This window comes from Boleophthalmus pectinirostris, unplaced genomic scaffold (assembly GCF_026225935.1).
Source record: "Boleophthalmus pectinirostris isolate CB_2022bp ecotype Guang Dong unplaced genomic scaffold, ASM2622593v1 HiC_scaffold_13, whole genome shotgun sequence".
NCBI classification, from domain to species: Eukaryota; Metazoa; Chordata; class Actinopteri; order Gobiiformes; family Gobiidae; genus Boleophthalmus; species Boleophthalmus pectinirostris.
Genome location: NW_026571036.1, coordinates 30690269 through 30711952, shown reverse-complemented (window position 1 = coordinate 30711952; position 21684 = coordinate 30690269). Strand labels below are relative to the sequence as shown.

At 39.6% G+C, this 21684-nt stretch overlaps 1 protein-coding gene across 1 annotated transcript in view; it reads left to right on the top strand.

Annotated features, from left to right (window-relative positions):
• LOC110168285 (MAM domain-containing glycosylphosphatidylinositol anchor protein 2) overlaps positions 1-21684 on the top strand; it is a 488675-nt gene that overhangs the window by 414230 nt on the left and 52761 nt on the right. The window contains 1 exon segment of the mRNA XM_055149295.1: positions 11263-11283. Coding sequence (XP_055005270.1) covers positions 11263-11283 — 21 coding nt within the window.

Here is a 21684-nt window from a genome sequence, read left to right as displayed (position 1 = left end):
TTATGATTCACAGATCCCCAGCTATTTGCTCCATAACCATGTCTATGTCCTTCAGAGCGCTATCACAGAACAATTAACATGCATTTCTCTAATGAAACTAAGGCAGACTGCAGGGCTCAACGCTCAATTCCGACTTTTTTTGAAATCCGATGTTTTTGCGAGGTCGTTCACATTTTCAATTAAATGCGACTTGTATTCGATCCCCTGTGTGAGCAGTAAACGGCCCGAAAGTGTCCTGCATGTGCACTGGAGACACGATGACGTCAACCACAGCGAGCGTGCTCTGTGTTTACGGAAGTTGTCCAAACATGGACGCGAGCATTGAACACCTGGAGATTTTAAAGTTCCTCTCGTAAAGGAGCCAGAACATGAACAACTTACTTGTTTTAAGGAGGAGATTGAGAAGGAGAAGGACGAGGTTTTTGGTCGTGGTGTTTTGTGGGACAGCGGCAGCGACGTCTGTTGAAAGGAACATGTGGATGTGGAGACGTAGCCAAGAGTGGTGAGTGGTGATGTGCTTCACTTCAGTGACACAGAGTTCATTAACAATTTTCGCAGACTTCAGCGCAGAATAGTGACGTTTGTGGCTTGTTGATAACGTGTAGGTGGATGAATGCACTTTGGCCGTTCAGACTGAAGTCGCATGTCAAAAGATCAGATATGTATCAGTTTCAGGAGCACATATCCAAGTGGCCTGGGTCGCATTTGAAAAAAATCAGATCTGTGTCGTTCAGACTGTCATTAAACGATCAGATACAGGTCACATAGAGGACAAAAAATCGGATTTGGGTCACTTCAGGCTGCAGTCTGAACGCAGCCTAAAGCATCGGGTTTGTGAAGTTGTTGTGAACAGTTTTGTGTCATGTTTTTGTATATTTTTGGAAAATCGCGTGGGAGCGTGAGTGACGTCGGCTCGTGGGCGGAACATTGGACAGAATTTTACAGCTCACGGTAAAGAGGGTTTGAATAAGGCCCAGGAGATATTCCTAAAATACTAAAACATGCATGGGTGACTTTTTTTTTTTTTTTCATGAAGAAACATCCATCCATTTCCTTCCACTTATCCGGGGCCGGGTCGCAGGGGCAGCAGTCTCAGCAGGGATTCCCACACTTCCCTCCTCCCCAGACACGTCCTCCAGCTCCTCCAGGGGACCCCGAGGCGTTCCCAGGCCAGCCCAGAGACACAGTCCCTCCAATGTGTCCTGGGTCTTCCTTGGAGCCTCCTCCCGGTGATGAGGAAACAATGTTATTAAAAATTATTAAAGCTGTCAAGCGATTAAAAAAATTGATAGATTAATTAATTATGATCTGTAATTAATTAATCACTTTTTTAATCTCACCTAAAAATTGCTGAGAAAAGCTTCAGCTTGAGGTATTTTCATTTGAATTCATTATTATATTATTTTCATACTATCATTAACGTTTTTATATTATTAAGTATCATCATCATTATTACTATTACTAATCTGCATAAATAAACTCAACTTTACAACATATAAACATAAACACTCTAGAGTCACATCAGCCCTTTTGACATTATAATGTGTTTAATGCAGCTTTGCACAAGTCTCACAGAAATGAAACTTAAAAACTGCATGGCTAATTTGCATAAAAAAAACACTCTTGCGGTTCAGTTTCTGTTGGACTAAAGGACATGACTCAGAGGAATATAAGTGTTCTCTCTGTGACAGATAGATGTTGATGGTGAAGGTGAGTCTGTTCTGTGTCTGTGTCACGATGTTTGCAGAGATCAGACATGTGCAGGTTTATTGCAGATTCGGGCGAGTACGGGAATGAAAATTTAAATTCTTTGCGGGAGCGAGCAGAGCAGGACTGCACAGTGCGGGACTGTGTTCCAACAACACATCAAAAACAGATTTTATAATACGGCCAACTCGCGAACAGAAACAGTAAAAGTTAGAGATTAAAAATAAGATTAACGCAATTAAAAAACATAACACGCTAAATATGACTGTAATTAATTCATCGCAGTTACACCTCTAAAATTATACTTGTTACAGTTTGATATAGGACCAAAAAGCAGAATTACTTACAGTCAATGAAGTGAGCAGGGCAGGCAGTCTGGGCAGGGCAGGCTGGATCTGAGCACAAAAATAGCACTTTAAGGAAGAAATGCAAAATAGCAGCAAAAAAAGACAAATAACTACTAACTAGTGTTGATCAAACAAACTGGCGAGGAGTGATTGTGGAGCTGCTCTTCCTCTACTGAGGTGGAGTGTAGATGGAAGCCAGGTGTGTTGTCCAAAGCTACGCCCAGACACGAGGAGACAGATGACGGGGGAGAGAGCTGGAAAAGCAGGCCTGGACCATGCTTACATCACAAACCAGGAAGAGGTTTAGAAACACGCACTGACGACTTCCGGCAGGCTCTGTTCGCGGCAGTAAGTCTGACAAAATCTTGGAAAAATGAGAAAATATCCCAGTTTTCTTCATCTCCATGTCATTGTAGCGTTCCCTTATGTTCAGCTAATCAACAGTTACAAACATACCTCAGTTTTCTCCACTGACTGTCTTATACAATGTTGGGAATAACTGAATACGTGTCCCGATTCTGAATACAAATTTTGAGTAACTGTATTCTGGTACAGTAACTTTTTCATTTGGTGGTATTCAGAATAGAGTTACTTTTCTAAAATCAAACTTATTACACATTAAGGCTTCACACTGCACAATATCTGTCTATTAAGGCAAGTTGTGTCTATCTGTGTCTGTGTGTTTGTTCCATGCATAATTCTCAAACCGCTCATTTGATCGATCTCACATTCAGAGGGTGTCATTCTAAAGGTACGGGTGTGTGCAGCGCTAATTTTCATGTTACGGCAAAATATATCACAAATTTTACCAGATCTTTGGCATTTCTTGCTCTTATAACCAGTGTTGGGAGTAACGTGTTATAAAAGTAACAAATTACTGTAATGCATTGCTTTTTGCTGTAACACAGTAATGTAAGGCATTACAGGGGGAAAAAATAGTAATATTTTACTCGGTACAAATGTCAGTAATATGCGTTATAATGCTTTTTTAACCTGGACTGAAGTGGTGGGTTTTTCTTCATACAAATTTGCTAAAATGACCACGATATCAAACAGCGATGAAATGCCAAAGACGTGCCCACGTAGACCGTCAGGTGACCGCGAACGAAACTCCAGAACTCCACGCTCCACGGCGCTAACCGCAGCTGACACCCAATCGCGCCTTGCAGACACCCTGTTCCATGGACGCGGGGTACTCTCAGGGGCCTAGACTAGAACTTGGACTGGGTTCCAAGTTCTAGTCCAAGATTAGTCCTGGTTTAGTCCTTGTTTAGACCTGGTTTAGATCTATGTCATTTCTGGTTTAGACCTGGTTTAGTCCTGGTTTAATCCTAGTTTAGTCCTGGTTTAGACTTAGTTTAGACCTTGTTTAGACCTGGTTTAGTCCTGGTTCAGTTCTGGTTTAATCCTAGTTTAGTCCTGGTTAGACTTAGTTTAGACTGGTAGTTAGACTTTTAGAGAGACCTGGTTTAGACTTAGTTTAGACCTGTTTAGTTTTAGACCCTGTTCAGTTCTGTTTTAATCCTAGTTTAGTCCTGGTTTAGACTTAGTTTAGACCTTGTTTAGTCCTGGTTCAGTTCTGGTTTAGTCCTGGTTCAGTCCATATATGGCGCAAAAGTTCAGCATCTTCGCAAGTATTTTGGTGAGAGTAACTTAAAAGTAATGTAACAGTAATGTAATGCCTTACATTTTAAATACAGTAATATTGTAATATAACAAATTGCTTTGAAATGACAGTAACAAGTCATAAAAAAATTATTACACTTTTAAAGTAACTTGCCCAGCAGTGCTTATAACATGAAAATTGGCACTGCACACACCTGTAGCATTAGGATGACAACCTTCATTCAAGAGTTACAAACAAACAAACAGACACACAGAGAGATGAGGCACCAAGTTCAAGATCATTCCAAACAGCTCATATGCAGCCTTCATTTTACCTCTGATCACATTTACTTCAGTGGGTTGTATCACAGTTGGTCGGGAACTACACCGAAAGGTATCATCGCATGTTTCCAAACGTCTTCCTGGTTTGTGACGTAAGCGTGAATAGAACGTATACCCCTCTTCAAGACTGATAAGACTGAATAAATTTGAATTCTTAATAAAGTATTTGCTCATTACGAATTAAATCTTTGTTCATGTATTAGTTCAAGGTTAATTAAGATGTAGTTATTATAAAATGTTTTCCCATTCTCAGCACCACTGCCACATCTACTGCTGCTGCTGCTCGGCCTTGTGGGAAAAAATACTAATTATTCCATTTTAATTTCTTTTTCTAAATTTGAGCGATTACCCCTGACACTCATAAGGACAAATATAAAAGAGTCTTTCTGTTCGGCCTCATTCAAACTTTTCAGAAATACTGCAGCGGCCGTTCGTTATGAAAAAGTTTGTGCTTTTACAAGAAGCACAGGAGGGATTTTAAGTTCAGGGCTGCTTACAAAAATTAGAGAATGGTAGATTTAAATAGCAGATGACTGGTTTTCACGTTTTTTTTAATTATTACTTGGTGGGATAGTACATGTTGTAATGTGTATCATAGTTTTATTTATTGTAAGTGGCAGTTTGTGGAGAAAAAGTTGAAAAGAAAAGTACAAATATTCAGGAAGTAGTAATGCATTCTAAAATGCACATTGAAAATTACATCCAAAATACAAAGTGTTGTCAGTTATTTTTGTTAATCTAAACTAACATTTGTGCATTTTAGATGGCTCTTATTTACATTATGGTTGCTATAGGTAACAGCTATGGACTGACGTTCACCAAAAAAGTTACGCTGTTCACTTTTGTGTCTTTTTTCATGAGAAGACATATTCTACTTGTGCATGCTTTATAGTTATAATGACACCCGTGAATCATTATATTATGATTTTGACATTTTAAATCGTAGTATTCATCTAAAAAGACTTGAAAAAAAAGAAACAAGTCAGCTGATTTGATGTTGGAAAACTGAGATGCCCAGTGAGAGGAGACATGACACTAAACCTGGAATCCTACATGTATTACCGATAAAGAAAATAGATGGGAGGACAAAGTAAATACAGAACAAAATGGTGTCTTGAAAATAAGATTGCTAAAACATGCACAAATCACTCCAAATCCAACTTTCAGGGTGTAAAAAAGAGAGAATGAGAAGAGAAAACAACTATAATATGTAGGGGTGTAACGATATCCAAGTCTCACGATACGATATTGTCACGGTATGAACCTCACTGTACGATATTTATTGCAATATCGTGGGAAAGCTCATGATATGCTGGGGAAGCTCATGTTTAGGGATGTAACAATATCCAAATCTCTCAGTACAATATTTTCACTATATACATCTCACGGTACAATATTTATTGTGATATTTTGTGGAGGCTCAACAGCTAAAATTGTTAATATGCTACTTTTTTCCTCTTAAAATGCCTTGACAAGACTTAATCCAAAGAACTAAGACTTAAAAGTGCTTCTTGTAGTCTACACTGAAATGGAGCAAAGGATCATGGTCTATGTAGTTCCCTCTTCCTTTTTTTAGTTACTGCTGCACCATAACACTTCATTTAAGCAAAAAGACTTGTAATTCGATATATTGTGATGGTCCATGATATTTTTGTAAGAACTTTAACGATACAGTATCACGATATTTCGGTTATTGTTACATCTTTAATAATATGGTTAAATCTCTAAGTCAGACCTGTTCCTGGTGCTTGTTGGATTCCGTCAGGGCTGCCCTTTATCACCATTTCTGTTCATTGTATTTATGGACAGAATTTCTAGGTGCAGTCAGGGGCCGGAGGGGGTCCGGTTTGGGGACCAGAGGATTTCATCTCTGCCGTTTGCAGATGATGTTGTCCTGGGGCGGTTTGCAGCCGAGTGTGAAGCGGCTGGGATGAAGATCAGCTCCTGTAAATCTCTGAAAAGTCGATTTTGCATAATAGTTTTAAAGGTGTAGTTATATTAAAGGTGCACTGTGTAGCTTTACTGTACGACACCTGTCTCCATGGAGATTTTGCCTTGATTACTCCACAGTATGGAAATAACCTTGGTAAACACAATTAAGATGGGGTAATGGTCAGATCTATGGAGAAGCAAGCAAACAAATAGCAAGAATTCATGTTTTCAAGGTAGTTTTGAGCTATAAAACACTTGCAATTTAACAAATGCAAGGGACATCTGTCTAAGACCCTACTGTGGAACATTTCAGGCAAAGAAATAACATCTCCACAGAAACAAACATATAGGGAACCCTCCACCTTAGGCTATGTTTACAATGAAATGAATCCGCGTATCACCGTATCGGAAACGATCTGCATCCAGACACATCGTTTCTGTGTCCGCAATCCTTTCCTATCCACACAGCTTTGAGCATATTTGTTTAAATTTTACAGAAACGAAACTTAAAACTGCATGGCTAATTCGCATAAACTAAGTGCTCAAAAAACAGCTCGCTCCTTGTGCGTTGATGCGGTTCAGCTTCTGTCGGACTAAAGGACGCGACTCAGTGGAATATGAGTGTTCTTTCTGTGACAGAGGGGGTGTTCTGCTGATGGTGAGTCTGTTCTGTGCTTCTATCGTGTTGAAGATGATTCATATTAAGCTTTTCAGAGATTATACGTCTGCAGGTCGTACACACACACCATTTATATGAATGGACATATATTCTAGCCTCTTAGCGTTTTGGTGGTGAATTACTTTGCGGCGCATAGACCTACATCAGAGTATCAGTGTTTTCAGGTCCACACAGTGCCGGATCAGATGTGTACTAAAATTAATTCGCGGGAGCTGGCGGCACCAGATCGTTCCGTCTCTGGAGCCGTTTTCAGTCGGATTAGTGTGGACGAACACTGCATCCACAACGAAAACAACTCGAATATGTTTGGATGGGGCCTTAGAAGTTCAGATGTAAAAACCTGCTTAATTCTAGAATATGCTTCATGACGCTATATATACTTTTGGTTCAAGTGTTGACAAATTTGCACAGCCCTTCTCACAACGACTCTTGACTAAGTCCTTAAAATGGCCGCCTGTGCAGACTCCCCCACATGATCTTAATCACACAGTCTCGTTCCTCCGTTCACTTTGGACCAGTCCTCGTGACAGACTCCTCCTGAGCAGCTGTCGTCTCATTAACACCAGTGGAGTCCATTCAAACCAAAGCTCTTCTCAAATCCGCGCTCAGCATCTGTAATTATTTAAGTCTATTTTTGGCTCTCTGCAGCTGTGAAATAATAGAGTGTTTTGTTGGCACCACACAGTTAAGTTACAGTATGGGTGACTTAGTTTTACAAAACAGATGGACTTGTGCATATGGAAGTTTGCAAATAGTAAGAAAAAAAAAAGTTTACATTTAAAAGTGCTTTGTGTAACTTTGCTGGTAGAGTCTGTCAAATGTTTCTCTTCATGGACATGTCTTTGCTTTGTCTTCATGGAGACTAAACCAAATCAAATTGCAGGTCAGATCTGTGGAGAGGCAACCCCGCTCACAGTCAAAATGTCTGTTTTTCTGAGTATTTTTGACCTATAAAACCACCTGTAATTTAATAAATGTAAAATAGAGCTGTTTAAAGTCATACTATGGAACATTCCAGACAGAGCTATGACATATCCATAAAAATAAGCAGGTGACAGACCTCCAACTAAAAACGTTACACAATGCACCTCTAAGAAAATCAAAATTGCAAAAAAAAAGTTTACATTTAAGAGTACTGAGTACTTTATGTGACTTGGTGGAGGTGGAGCATCATCTCCATGATTCTATGGAAAAAGAAAGTTAAAACCACACTTCACATTCTCCATGGAGATTTTAACATTTTATGCCATACTGTGGAACATGAGGATGCATGTCTTTTTTTTTTTTTTTTTCACTGCAATAAAAACATCCAAAATAATGATTTCATCAGATTTATTTTGTTTTTGTGAAAACGTTACACACTGTGGCTTTAATTGCCTTTAGACCATATTTTAATATATTTTCCTTTTTTTTTTATATTTCAATCGAAAAAAAAGAAAACTGATAATTCTACAAAATATATATATATATATACAGAAGAGCATTAAAGCTTAACAAGCCTAACAAGAAACTCAATCTAAATAAACTAAAAAACTACTCATAACTAGGCATGTAACAATAACCAAAATATTGTGATATTGTATCGTCAAAGTTCTCACAATAATGTCGTGGACCTTCTCAATATATCAAATTACAAGTGTCTTTACTTAAATGAAGAGTTATGGTGCAGCAACAGCTAAAAAAAGACAGAGGGAACTACATAGACCATGATCCTTTGCTCCATTTCAGTGTCGACTACATGAAGAAATAACAGTTCTAAGCACTTTTAAGTCTTAGTTCTTTGGATTAAGTCTGGTCAAGGCATATTAGCCTCCACAAAATATCGTATTGTGAGATTTGGATATTGTTACATTTCTAATCATGAGCCTCCCCATCATATTGTGAGCTTTCCCACGATATTGCAATAAATATCGTACCGTGACGATATCGTGTTGTGAGACTTGGATATCGTTACACCTCTACTCATAACAAAACTAACATCCAGTAACATGTCTTTATAATGTTAAGGTACACTATGTAACTTTCCTAACGGAGGGTGTGCCACCTGCTTGTCTATGAAGATGTTATGGCTTGCTATGAAACGTTCCATAGCAATATCTCCATGGTGACCAGCAGGCACCAACTTACATCCAGAAAAGTTACACAGTGCACCTTTAACTGGCATCAACCGAGAGTAACTTCACTTTATATTCTATAATAATATTCTAAAGTTTCCCCGTTCCAGTGTTCCTGTGGCAGTTCCTTGGTCGCTCAGGCAGCTGTTGTCAGCGTTGTGTACCTTTGTGTTTTTTGCTGTTCTCTTGCAGATTGTACAAAGCAATAAGCCCTGACAAAGATGGAGGAGGCGGCCCTAATATGCTTCTAGGCTTCTTTAATATCGCAGGGAAATATGCGCTCTCGTCCCAGGGGGCACTTTTGTTTTGTTTTATGAGACTTGGGCACAAAGTTTGTAAGTGCTCCAGTGTACATGTCCAGTGTTATCTCGCGCAGACAGCAGCTCTGTACGCCTGCTGCAGTGGGACTTTACTGCTGAAGGGTGCTGTCTGAAAGATCCATTCTGTTTTAAAGGTTACTCATATTGGTTTTCTCCTATAATGTGGACTTATAAAATTATTATTCTATTTTTTTTTTTTTCCTGAGGGCCATATTTGAATCTAGACATGGTCATAGTTTGTGTATATACTAGAAAATGGACATAGCAAACCCACTAAGACTCGACTCTGTTTCCAACTGACTTCATACTCCAGTACATGATCTTGATGTTTTTATTTTGCTATTCTGTCTGTAAATAAATTCCTAATCCTAATATGAAACTCAGCTCTAAATTTGCCCCTGTAACTGCTAGCCTCATGAGCTTCATGTGACTGGAGCTGAGCACAGTGTTTCCCAGACTTTTTTTTCTGGGGACCCATATTTTAAAAGTCACAAATCTTTGCGCCCCAAGTCAATAGACATTATTCATAAATCACAAAATAAATGTGTGATTATTATTGAACATTAATGAGGATATTTTATTGTTGACTGAGTGATTGTGTTTCTCTGAACAATAATATTATAAAGCGCAATATCAGTAATGTTGGATTATCTTGCTTGTTTTCATACATAAAGCACACAGGATTATAAGGCGCATTAAACGAAATAAACGGACGACACTTGAGACTTGAATTTTTTTTTATTTCCTACAAGGATGACTCAAATATTCATTGAGTAATAATGTGCTTAATGCAGCTTTGCCCACATTTGTTTACATTTTACAGAGACGAAACGTAAAACCACATGGCTCATTTGCATAAACTTTAAGCGATAAAAAATAACAGCTTGCTTCTTGTACGCTAATGCAGTCAACTTCTATCAGACTAAAGTACATGACTAATATATGTGAAAATCGGTTTGAGCTCAGTAAACACAACCAGAATGAATACATAAGGTACACCGGATTATAAGTCACACTGTTGATTTTTCAGAAAATTAAGGGATTTTAAGTGCGCCTTATAGTCTGAAAAATACGGTACTCAAGCTTTAAACAAGGAAAAGCAATAATCAGTGTTTCCCACAGAAAACTGGTTAGACAAAGCAGTGGGGGGTGCACAGAGATGTATGTATATGTATATTGCAGATCTACATGCAGATCGAGAAAAGACGACCCCAAAGAACTCTCTTGCAACCCACCTGAGGGTCACTACCCAGTCTTTCGGAAACAATGCCTTAGTCCACTTCTTTGTCTATGGGTTTGATGCAGAGGGAAGAACCACTTTGATCGTGGGTGTAACAAACACTCTAACAAATCACTGTAATATATAGGCTAATGTAACCTATTCACAATAATAATTATCATCAAACATTTGTAAGGGACTTGGTCTAAACTGGAGCGTCAGCAGCTCAAATGGCCTAAGTCTATTGATACTTTGTTGATATTGTAACTAAATAAAGATTAAAAGACATAAGAGCACTTTTGAAAGCTATCTACAGTGGAATTTTATTTGTATAGAGCCTATCATGCGCACAGAAAAATACAAGATTTGAAATAAATACTAGGATAAGTTTTCACATCGGACTGCAGATCAAAGTGGGCCGGATAATTGTCTAAGAGCTTCTATAAAAACAAAATCTGTGACCTAGATTTTCCAACACCTACCTTTACTACTCCCTCAAAAAGCAACTAAAAGCAAAGTTTGAAGATTTTTTTTTTTTTTAGATTCCCAACAAGTAAGAGAGCCGGTTATCAACTTAAGAAAAAAGTTAAATAAATAAATAAATCGGAGTTGTTGGCAGGTTGCAGATACCAGTTGCGACTGTGTTTCTGTGCTAAATATTTATCGTGTGTACAGTTTCTTTGCAAAAGCAGTGAGCGGTGAAAAGTTAAATTTGTGCTGTGGATAGTAGAATAAATAAAGTATAAGCCTAAATATTGTTTCATTCTGTGATTTGTTTGTTGCATCTCATGTTTTTAATGATACTGTGTTATTGTATGGGGCATACAGTAGTTTCAATGTTATAATTTATCGCAATAATTCTCTATCGCAATATATCATTTATTTCTGAAGCATAATCATACACACTTCACTGTATTTAAGTTATGTCTCTTTATTTAGTCATATTTGTGGTGCCGTGATTCTAACCAGCTGTCTCTCTCTCTCTGTTCTCTTGCAGCTCCCATCAACCCTCACCTGAGTAAGTACCTCTTCTGTGTGCATCTGTGTGTTAGCCTCATTAGCCTTTAGCCGCAGGAGAGCTCTGACTCACCTCACGTCTCCACAACGCCCCCTAGAGGACAGACTCCAACTGCCACCTGCACTAAGAGATTCATTATGGTCTGATAGAATAGACTAGCCTCACAATTGAACTCCTATCTCCATGGAGACAAGCAGGCCACGTCACAAGGGCAAGTTACAGGTCAGATCTGTGGAGGAGTGGGTCCCTTCACAGTAATAATGCATGTGTTGACTCTAGTTTTGAACTGTTATTTAGTAAATACAGTATATATTTGTTTAAGCCATACTGTGGAACATCCCAGGCAAAGTAATAACATCTCCATGGACACAAGCCAATGCACAGTGAACATTTAAGTGGCAGTATACGGCCAAATGTTGAAAAGTACAAAAATACAGAAGAGAATACCTCTGCCTATGTGATCAACAGTGAAAATTCCAAAGATGTTGTAATTCATTTGTATTAGTCTGATCATAACCGGTGGGCAGTTTAGACATGTTTTTTCCCTTGTTCACATTATGGTCAGTGTTGTCCCTGAACACATTAATTGAACAATAGTCCAATGAACACGTTGTATTGGTGCCTCATGAATGAACTGTGAATGTGTTCATTCTGGTGTCTGTGAAAGGCATGTGTTATCTATTTCACTTTGTTCAATAGGTGCCAGATTTCTTTAGTGTTCCAGGTGAAAACCTGGCTAAACACACTGTAAAGAGCCTTTCATATTTAAGGGAAAACATTCATTTTTCAATAGCCGCCAACTATTTGGTCCTATCTGGCATCATGTCAGTGTCTTGGAGGATTTCAGCAGATTTCAGGCTCTTCCAGGGTCAATCAGGTATGAATGGATGTTTTTTGAGACGTTTCTTCTCGTCATTTATGCACTCACCTGCATTTAACACATACGTCATTAAGGCATTAAGGCATATCCTACTCACTAATGTTCAATTAGCATAAGAACTTCACATCACACGTTGATAAACAATTTTAGTGCTGACAACATCGCTAGGTCAGACAGTGGTGCTTTCTGCACTCTGTGCTGATAAACAAATAATCCATCTACTGTCGGGGTGAAAGCTGCAGCTGCTCCTCGTAGACTGAACGCACAAGAACACTGGGGAACTGCTGTTTCCTAAATGCTCATGTGAACCCTGGTTGAATAAGGATTCAGAATGTGATATGAAAGATGAAATCTAACACATAGTTTCATTGCTGTCTGTGGTTCTATATGGGCTTTGGCAATGATATTGAAAAAATAATAGCTCACAGCAACGTATTGAAGAAAAAGAACAATGAACTAATTCAGAAGAAAAGAAACAACTAGGCATTTCTAGTAAAATCTTAATGATGATAACTGTGTTTTAGAGAGATGAGTGGTCTAGATGTTCATTTTCACTTCAATTGTTTTTGGTAGTGTAAAAATACGAGACATACTACTTTAATTTATCCATTCAGACTCATCTATTTGTTTTTCAAATGTATTCAATGATTCATTTGAGTTTATTCTGCTCAATGTATTCATGTTTACTTTGCTCTCCTTTGCTGAAAATTACATTATTCATACCTTGAGATTTCACTCTTAATCATTGTTTGGTAGCAGCTCATCACAGTGTGTTTATTTATCTATATTCTCATTGTTGGTGGTGGGTGTAGCGTCTCCACGTCCTAATCACTTCCATCATTATCCAATCCCAGGAGTGACTTTAAACCTGCATATTTCTCATTTTAAAACTTTCAAAACTGCTAGCTTCATTTAGCTTAGCTCGCTTGTATATAGCCTCCAGTCGTCCGTGGAGGTTGGATTTTCCACACGCGCACATTAGCAAAGATTGTCTGAAAGCTCAAGGGAAAAATATACGATAGATTTAAAGGTGCATTTTCTGGTGGAGGGTCCATCAACTTCTTGTCTCCGTGGAAATGCTATTGCTTTGTCTGGAATGTTCTGCAGCATGGCATAAACCTGTCTGTCTTCAAGACCAAACCAGGCCAAGTTACAGGTCAGATCAGTGGAGAGACAACCGTGAGAATACTTGTTTTTGTAGGTATTTTTGAGTTGAAAAACCATCTGTAATTGATTAAATGTAAGATAGAGCTGTTTAATGTCATACTGTGGAACATTCCAGGCAGAGCAGTGGCATATCCATAGACAAGCAGGTAACGGATCCCCAGCCAAAAGGTTTTAAACAGCACATTTTCAGGAGCCTGTGATCAATACGAGTGTTCATAGCTTGTGACTGTAATACTGTTTGAGAGGGACTTGTTTAACAGTACATTTGTTGTAATCCAACTACATTCAGATTGTATTAAAAAAGAGATTAGATTAAAGTCTAACTTGAATAACAGAGCTGCAGACAGAGCAGTGCCTCCACTTAGCTTTACACCCCAAGTAAGGTTAAAGGGCCTGTTGTTGATTTCAAACTCGAGCCCTGCACTCGCCCGCGGGACCCGACACAAAACACTGTGGCACAGGACATATTTTGAAAGCTCATTGTGTTGGACTGCACAGTTGGGAGCAGGCGGGTGGGATGATAAATGCAGTCCCGCAAACTAAATATGAGTACAAAGTAAAGTGTACTAATGATTAATGTATGCCTATCATAAATAATTTGTGCTGGATTTTTATTTGGCATTAATAAAAACATTTTAAACAGCCTAAACTTGCATATGGAGTCTAATCTCATAGCCAGGCTGGTGCGACCTCGTGCCTCAACTCAATTTCATTTCTCTCCAGCGACTAGGTTAGGAATCAGAATAAACTAAACAGTTTGCAGTAACCCTGGAAGTGTGAGTCCGCGCACCGGCCAATCAGCAAAGAGCCATAGATTCTATGTTGGCAACAATTCCCGAGATCAAGGATTTAAAGTTGGAATAAAGATAAAGTTTGGTGAATTTTATCAAGGAGAAAGACGTCATTGTCCTTCTTCCTACGGGATTTGGGAAAAGCTTAATGTACCAGTTAGTCCCGTTAGCGGTGCATTACATACGTCACGACCAAATAGCCGTGATTGGTTAAATTTTAAAAAGTACCCGTGTACCGTCGAGCAAATGAATCCTAATGCTGAGAGGCCAGATGGTTTCCATGAAGTGAAACCGGTTGATGAATCTACTGCTACTAATCTCGAGCACATTTTAGACAATTCCTTTCCACTTCTCTGTGTTAGATTGAGCTTTAGAAAGCGAGCATCCTCATCTTGCTGGATTTGCAAATGAGAGCGGGACAAAATATCACAGATGCAGGTGGGAGCAGAAATTAAAATGACAGTTTTAGCGGGCACGAGCGGGAGCGAGACTGCACAATGCGGGTGTGGGAGGAAGCGGGACTAAAATTCTATCCCGTGCAGACCTCTTTTTCAGACCATGAATTTTAACTTTAACCCTCTCACTTAGTCCTTTCGGCCACTGTGAAATTGCACCATGACACAGAAACAACCATCTGGGATAGTGGCACAGTGTGACGATAACTAATTGCACTGCTCTGTCTGAAGTTCTGATACTCAAATTTGACTTTAAGCTCATCTTTATTTATAACACAATTTATAAAACAATTTTAGCAGAAAAAGATGAGTTAGTTGGAACTTCCATAGGTGAAAAACAGGTTCCCTCTCTACAAATCTGACCTGTAACTTGGGGGTCAGCCTTATCATCAGAAGACCCTCTAGTCACAAGATCCATGTTCAGGTAGTGTGTTCAGTAGACCACAGATCTTGGAGGGTATTTTCCAAATTTTCACCTCAAAGTTCATAAAGACATTAAATTTTATACGAACTTCCAATTTTGCAAACAAATTGAAAATAAGAGGCCTTGATATTTTTAGCTCAGCTCAAAGTATATGTACTATTTAGGCATGTCATAAAAATGCTCCTGTTCTGTGTATCCCGCCTGGTCGTATTGAAAAGGGCCGACTGTAAGGCAGTTTTAGCTCAGTTTGTGAGCTGTAAACTCAAGCTGAGCTTATGCGATCACCCATTGTCCGGCGTCCATCCGTCCGTCTGTCTGTCCGTTAACCATGGCTGGACAAATCTACACTGTTTGACTTACAGAGTCCATATGAATGTCTTTAGATATCTTAGGGTGATAGCTCTTTCCAGTTCTTGAATTATGTCACAGTGACCTGCTTTGTGGATCTTATAGGGCAAAGTTCACTTTTCCGATGCATTTCAATGGGAAATAGATTTGCTTACAATATAAAGGATTTTTACAACAAGATCCTTTTCACTGTGCCAAATTATTATCCCTACCATGACCTTTGTCCCACACCAGCCATTTGACCTTGATCCATTTTCCAAGGTGCCAGCAGCCATTTCAATTTTCACATGGTCAAACTTCAAACGCCAGACAAATCTAACCGTAATGTCTACACTACAGGGCCTTCTGACTAGTGGGCCTTCTGACTAGTGGGCCTTCTGACTAGTGGGCCTTCTGACTAGTGGGCTTTCTGATGATAAGGGTGTAACCGTAATTTGGCCTGGTTTGGTCTCCATGGTGATAGAAAGCTTTAATGCCATACTGTGAAACATTCCAGACAAAGCAATAACATCTCCATGGAGAAAAGCAGGTGGCAGACTGTCCATCAGAAAAGTTGTGTAATGTGTTTTTAAGTACAGTACTTTACCACTTTTACTTCATTGCATTCCACCACCGGATTCGGGCCTTTTAATGACATCGGCTGCAAAGTGTCAATGCAAACAGAGATTTGCAGTAGCATATTCAAATGAGGCTAGGCGCGTTAGCTGACCTGCCCCTGTACGCTCTCCCCGTTCGCTTCGCCCACGCTGTCCCTCCTCTCCGCTCAGAGTTAGCGCTATACCTGCCGCTCTCAAGGTCACCACTCCAAACGCTCCCAGCTACGTTTTAATAAATCAATGAATATTTATCACAACACACGCCTCTGTGCACCATCTCTTTTTATTATCTGTGTGAGGCCATTGTCTAACAGAGCCGTGTCCTGCGGTTAGTGTTTAACTCGTACTGCAAAAAGAGTACACGGGCTACGGAGTTAAAATACAGAATATTAATGCTGAAATGAGTTGTTTCAATTGAGACTTTAAACTGCGCCATGTCATGTAATGTTCTGCAGTACGGCATTGGACTTTAGAGAAAATGTCCTCAAATGTAAGAAGAAGTTCAATCACATCGCCACAGTCACCTTGGAGGAAAGTGATCAAAAACACGGAACGTCATGACAACTGTTTGAATCCGATTGTTGGAAGCGTCACAACAATGGAACAAGCTGAAGAATCACACGTTTGTTACATCCAGCTGAGGAAAAAGCACATCTTCCTTGTCCGCAAATGCACAAAGCTCTTAATTTCTGCATGTTTTTCACAGACTAAATAAAATGCTAAAATAGGCTGAAGTACATCTGAGCACTTTGGCTTTTGACTTCCACACAAACACCACAGGTCTGGCTCTATTGCACCATATCTTACAGTGTTTCTGAGTGTACAAACTCACGAGAATCCATCTTGCCGTGCGAGGTCACAGTGTGGCTTTAAAAAAGACCTATTGTGCTTGTGTCTGCTGTTTAGTTTTAATCTGTGACATTCTGGATCATTATGTTGTGTAGAGTGTGTTTGGGCATTTTAAATCTAAAACAACTTATTAAAAGAAACACGTCTGCTGACTTCTGCGTTTGAACACTGCACTGCCCAACGGGAGCTGATCTATAACCTGGTTAAAAGCTCTAAAAAGTGAATTTGCATAATAGGTCCACTTTAATCTAGATCTCGCATCAAAGGCTACAATCAGACTGCAGCCTGAAGTGACTCAAAACTGATTTTTTTTTCGGCCCTTTGCTCCTGTATCTGATCTTTTAATGAAAGTCTGAACGACACAGATCCGGATTTTTTTTCAAATGCGACCCAGGCCACTTGGATATGTGCTCCTAAAACTGATACATATCTGAACTTTTGACATGTGACTTCAGTCTGAACGGTCAGGTCACATTCATCCCACCTACATGTCAGGCTCAGAGTCTCTTAAATGGAGGGAAAGCGAAGTTAGTGAGTTTATTAATATTTGGGGGGATCGCTGTATTCAGAACAAACTTGAGGGGTCTTATCGGAACCGAGCGTTTTTTGAAATGATTGCCAAAGTAATGTCTGAGCGCGGCTACAGGCGGTCCTGGCTCCAATGTAAAAAAAATAATAAAAAAGAGCCTGTGAACCAAATAGAAGGAGGCTAAAAACTCAAACAAAAGAACCCTGGATGGGGTCAGCCTTATCATCAGAAGAGCCTCTAGTCAGAAAATCCATGTTCAGGTAGTGTTACAAATTGTTACAAATGAAATTGTATTTCAAGTTTTAAATATTTTAAAAAGTAAATATTAAAAGTAAAAAATATATTCAACCCTTAAAACACAGCAAAAATGTTTGAGGAAATAATGATTTGGGTGGAAATGGCTTAAGTCTTAAGTGGAACAGGGTTAATAATTGTCTGATTTTCAGGCAACAACTTGCAAAATGTTCAGTAATTCGAGCTCTACACCCTTCATTTCAATTTTATTTTAAATCTTTTTCTTTGAATATAGCATTGGTGGGTTTGTAAACCAACAGATTAAGTAATGCTGCCCTTAGCTCATGCTGTTATGCATGATTATGTGTTTTCCTGTCAATATCTCAAAAAAATTTTGATGTTGCAGCCATTTTTAATTGGTAAACATCCAAAAGTTTACTAATTCTTCCCTGATATCCAGGGATTATTCCCTGTTGCTTTCATCAATTATACATTCATTTGTTCAAGAGAAATGTTGCTGACAAACCAATAGAAGAGGGAATGATTTTCTGACTAGTGGGCCTTCTGACTAGTGGGCTTTCTGACTAGTGGGCTTTCTGACTAGTGGGCCTTCTGACTAGTGGGCCTTCTGATGATAAGGGTGTAACCACCGTGGACATGTAACCTGTCCATTTTATGAAGAACTGGACCGTATTTTGGGAGACAAGTCCAATGTTTAGGCTTCTTCCATAAACACTGAGCACACTCGCTGCAAGTGGCGTCGTCGTGTCCTCCAGTGCACATGGGGTGTTTAAAATTCACACTGGAGATCACACACAAGTCGCATTTAATTGGAAATGTGAACGACCTTGCAAAAAAATCTGATTTCACAAAACAATCCGAATTGAGCATTAAGCCCTGCAAGTCTGAACGTAGTCTAACTGTAGCCGTGATTGCTTCAGCTTTGAGCGTGAAAGGTTTGCAGGCTTGCCACTCCACAGACGTGACATTTAAAATAGCCTGGTGCGCGCGGTCCTTGTTTCTATGAATAAATACATTTTCTGCCAAAGCAATCATGTTCCTATGAAGACAAGCCAGCAAACTCCACCAGAAAAGTTGTGTATTGCACTTGTAAATCAAAATCACAAGTTTAAATGTGACTAAGCGTACAACTGTAGATATTTATTTATCTGTTGCTTTGATCACGAGTTAAATGCAGGTTTTGACTCTGCCGGCTCCTCCTCTATAGCGCCTGCAGCTGCATCTCCTCTGTCTATTAGTCTATCCACCGGTGACCTCTCGCTGCCGACAATTACTCTTTTCAGTTGAAGTTTCATTGGCGCCGTGCACACTTGAGTGGTTTAAAAAATGCACCCAAAGGCCCCCGGGAGCACCCTGGACGAGGGAGGTGACTGGGTGCCCACCTCTGCACCCACTCACCCTCACAAGATGGAGGGAGACGGAGGAGAGGAGAGGAGTGCCAATTTGCCAAACTGATTGCATAGACTTGTACCACTGCGACGCTGCATTCAAGGACAATTCGACCATTTTTCTCGGCGTTAAAAGAAATCATTCTTCAAATTCACGTCGTGCTTTGTCTAAGTGGGACCAGACAATCATTACATATAAGGACAAATGAGTACAAGTATCTGCTAGTATTTGTCACTGGATAAAGGGTTCTGCAGTGATAGGGCCTATGTGTTGTGGCCTATTCTTAACATTGTGAGCGTGATAGGTAAATTTGTCTGTGATGCTTGGGAGGATAACGCAAAAAAAAAAAAGTTGAAACATGATGAGAAGTTTGAAGGACGTTTAAAAGTATGTAGTAAGCATTTTGTGTACAAGTACGAAGTTTTAAAAGCAGAGTTAAAGGTCGTATGTTACGCAAAAATGACTTGCGAGCTTTAAGACGTGTTAGAATGTTGTTGCCTCATCGAAAACAGACCTGGAGTTGTGTTTTTGTTTCATTTACACATGTTTGAGTAATCCTGTATTATTAGTCTATGCCATAATGTTAACAACGGCCAAAACTTGTCTGAATTGCACAATTGATACTTTGCAATTAATGTCACTAAGGCTACGTTCAGACTAGAGCCTAACGTGACCTTAATCTGATTTTTTCGCCCCTATGCAACCTGTATTTAATCTTTTAATGACAGTCTGAACCACACAGATCCGATTTATTTTAAATGTGACCCAGGCCGCTTGGATATTTGGTCCTAAAACCAATACATATCCGATCTTTTAACATGCCTGCCACGTTTTATTCAAATGTACACAAACGTTCTTCTCGTCATAAGAAAATTGTGTATGAACTTTGTGTCAGTCAAGCAGCGATGCACATATCAATCCCACCACTCTTGGCTGCAACTCTGCACAAACACTTTCCTTTCTATGGACATTGGTGCCACTACCTCACAAAACACCTTGGCCAAAAACCTCATCCTTCTCCTTCTCAATCTCCTTCTTAAAACAAATAAGCTGTACATGTTCTGGCTCCGGTACGACAGCAGTTTTAAAATCTCCAAGCGCTCAATGCTCGTGTCCATGTTTAGGCTATTTCCGTAAACACTGAGCACACTCGCTGCATGAGACGTCATCGTGTCCTCCAATGCACATACGGGACACTTTTACAGTTCACGCTGGAGATCACATACAGGTCACATTTAACTGGAAATGTGAACGACCTCGCAAAAGAATCCAAGTGGAGCATGAAGCCCTCACCTGGGAGTGTGAAGCTAACTGTAAGATCTGTCTTTTACTCAAGTTACTCAAGTTAGACTTCAATCCTCAATCTGAGCTTTGTTTAAACCGTAGACTTCTGGCTCTTTCTGACCCTGGCTCCCATTGACTTACACTGGAATATTGTGGCCCCTCTCTCCGTAACTGCTGCAGTGAGTCTTGTCATTTTGGTCTTAAAATGTTTGCATTAACCCACTCTACATGATACCGGTGTTATTTTTCCACTATTTTGTTCATCAAAAAAATCCTATTAGCATCGCAAGCTTAATTTGACAGGAGCCGAACACTATGGGTGACGTCACACTCACTTAGTCCACTTTTTTATACAGTCTATGGTTTTAACACAGTCTGACCACGAAGAACTGACTTAGGGCCTGTTTACACGAGAACGTTTGCAGGTAAAAACAACAAAATATTTGAGCAGAAGTGCCTTTCATTTAGACGGTGATGGCGTTTTTGGAGCTTCACCCTCCAGAGTGGAAAAGTTAAATCCAATCTGCTGTAGCGTTTCCGTCTACACTGCCCAAGACGCAAAACTCTGGTCAGATCTGCTCACATCGCGTACGCGTTTACGTCACATACATACCTGGCACGCATACCCAAACGAATTCCACACACTTTTGCATCACCGTATACACGCATATTTCCTCCCAAAAACATTTGTCTAAACATGGAATAAAAAGTGAAGACGCGATGCCACTTTTGCGTCTTCTGTTCAGACCGTCATCGTATAAACGTAGCATTAGTTGGAAGTATTAACCAAGAGTATTTCAGTTAGTCACTCTCACCTTTTTGTTGAAAATCAAACACCTAAACAGAAACATGAATGCTCGTATTGATCACAAGCTCCTGAAAATGTGTTGTTTAAATCCATTTTGTATTTTTTCTATTTTTATTCTGTAGTTTCCGACGATCTTAAAACATATTTGCTCATGTTTGCTAATGTGTTGCACTGGGTCTCCCACATTCTACCAATAAACGTACATGTCAATCAGTCAAATTGTATTTATAAAGAGCTTTACAGTCAAAGTGCTTTACAGTCGTGCCAAACAATCATGCATTTCCTGAACTTGGTCAAATGGTTTTACCCGCTCAATAGGTTTAATACTTTACTGTGGAACTTTCCCATCAAAGCACATCACCAAACTCTTTCTTCCTCATGACCAGGTGAATCTTGTCTTTTTTTAATCCCGTAGGTTCACGCACAGGTTGGCAGATACTTAAGCGTTCACCGCGTACATGTTCATCTCTCTTCGTGTCATTGTTGGATAATGGCGTCTGTACAGTCACGGCGCGGTCATTTCCTTATTTAGATCTCCACGTGTGCTAATTACTGCGCCCCTGTGTTCTCCCCTGGGAAACCCTTCACCGCGGGAGGCCTCATGAATACACAGGAACAGTAACGTC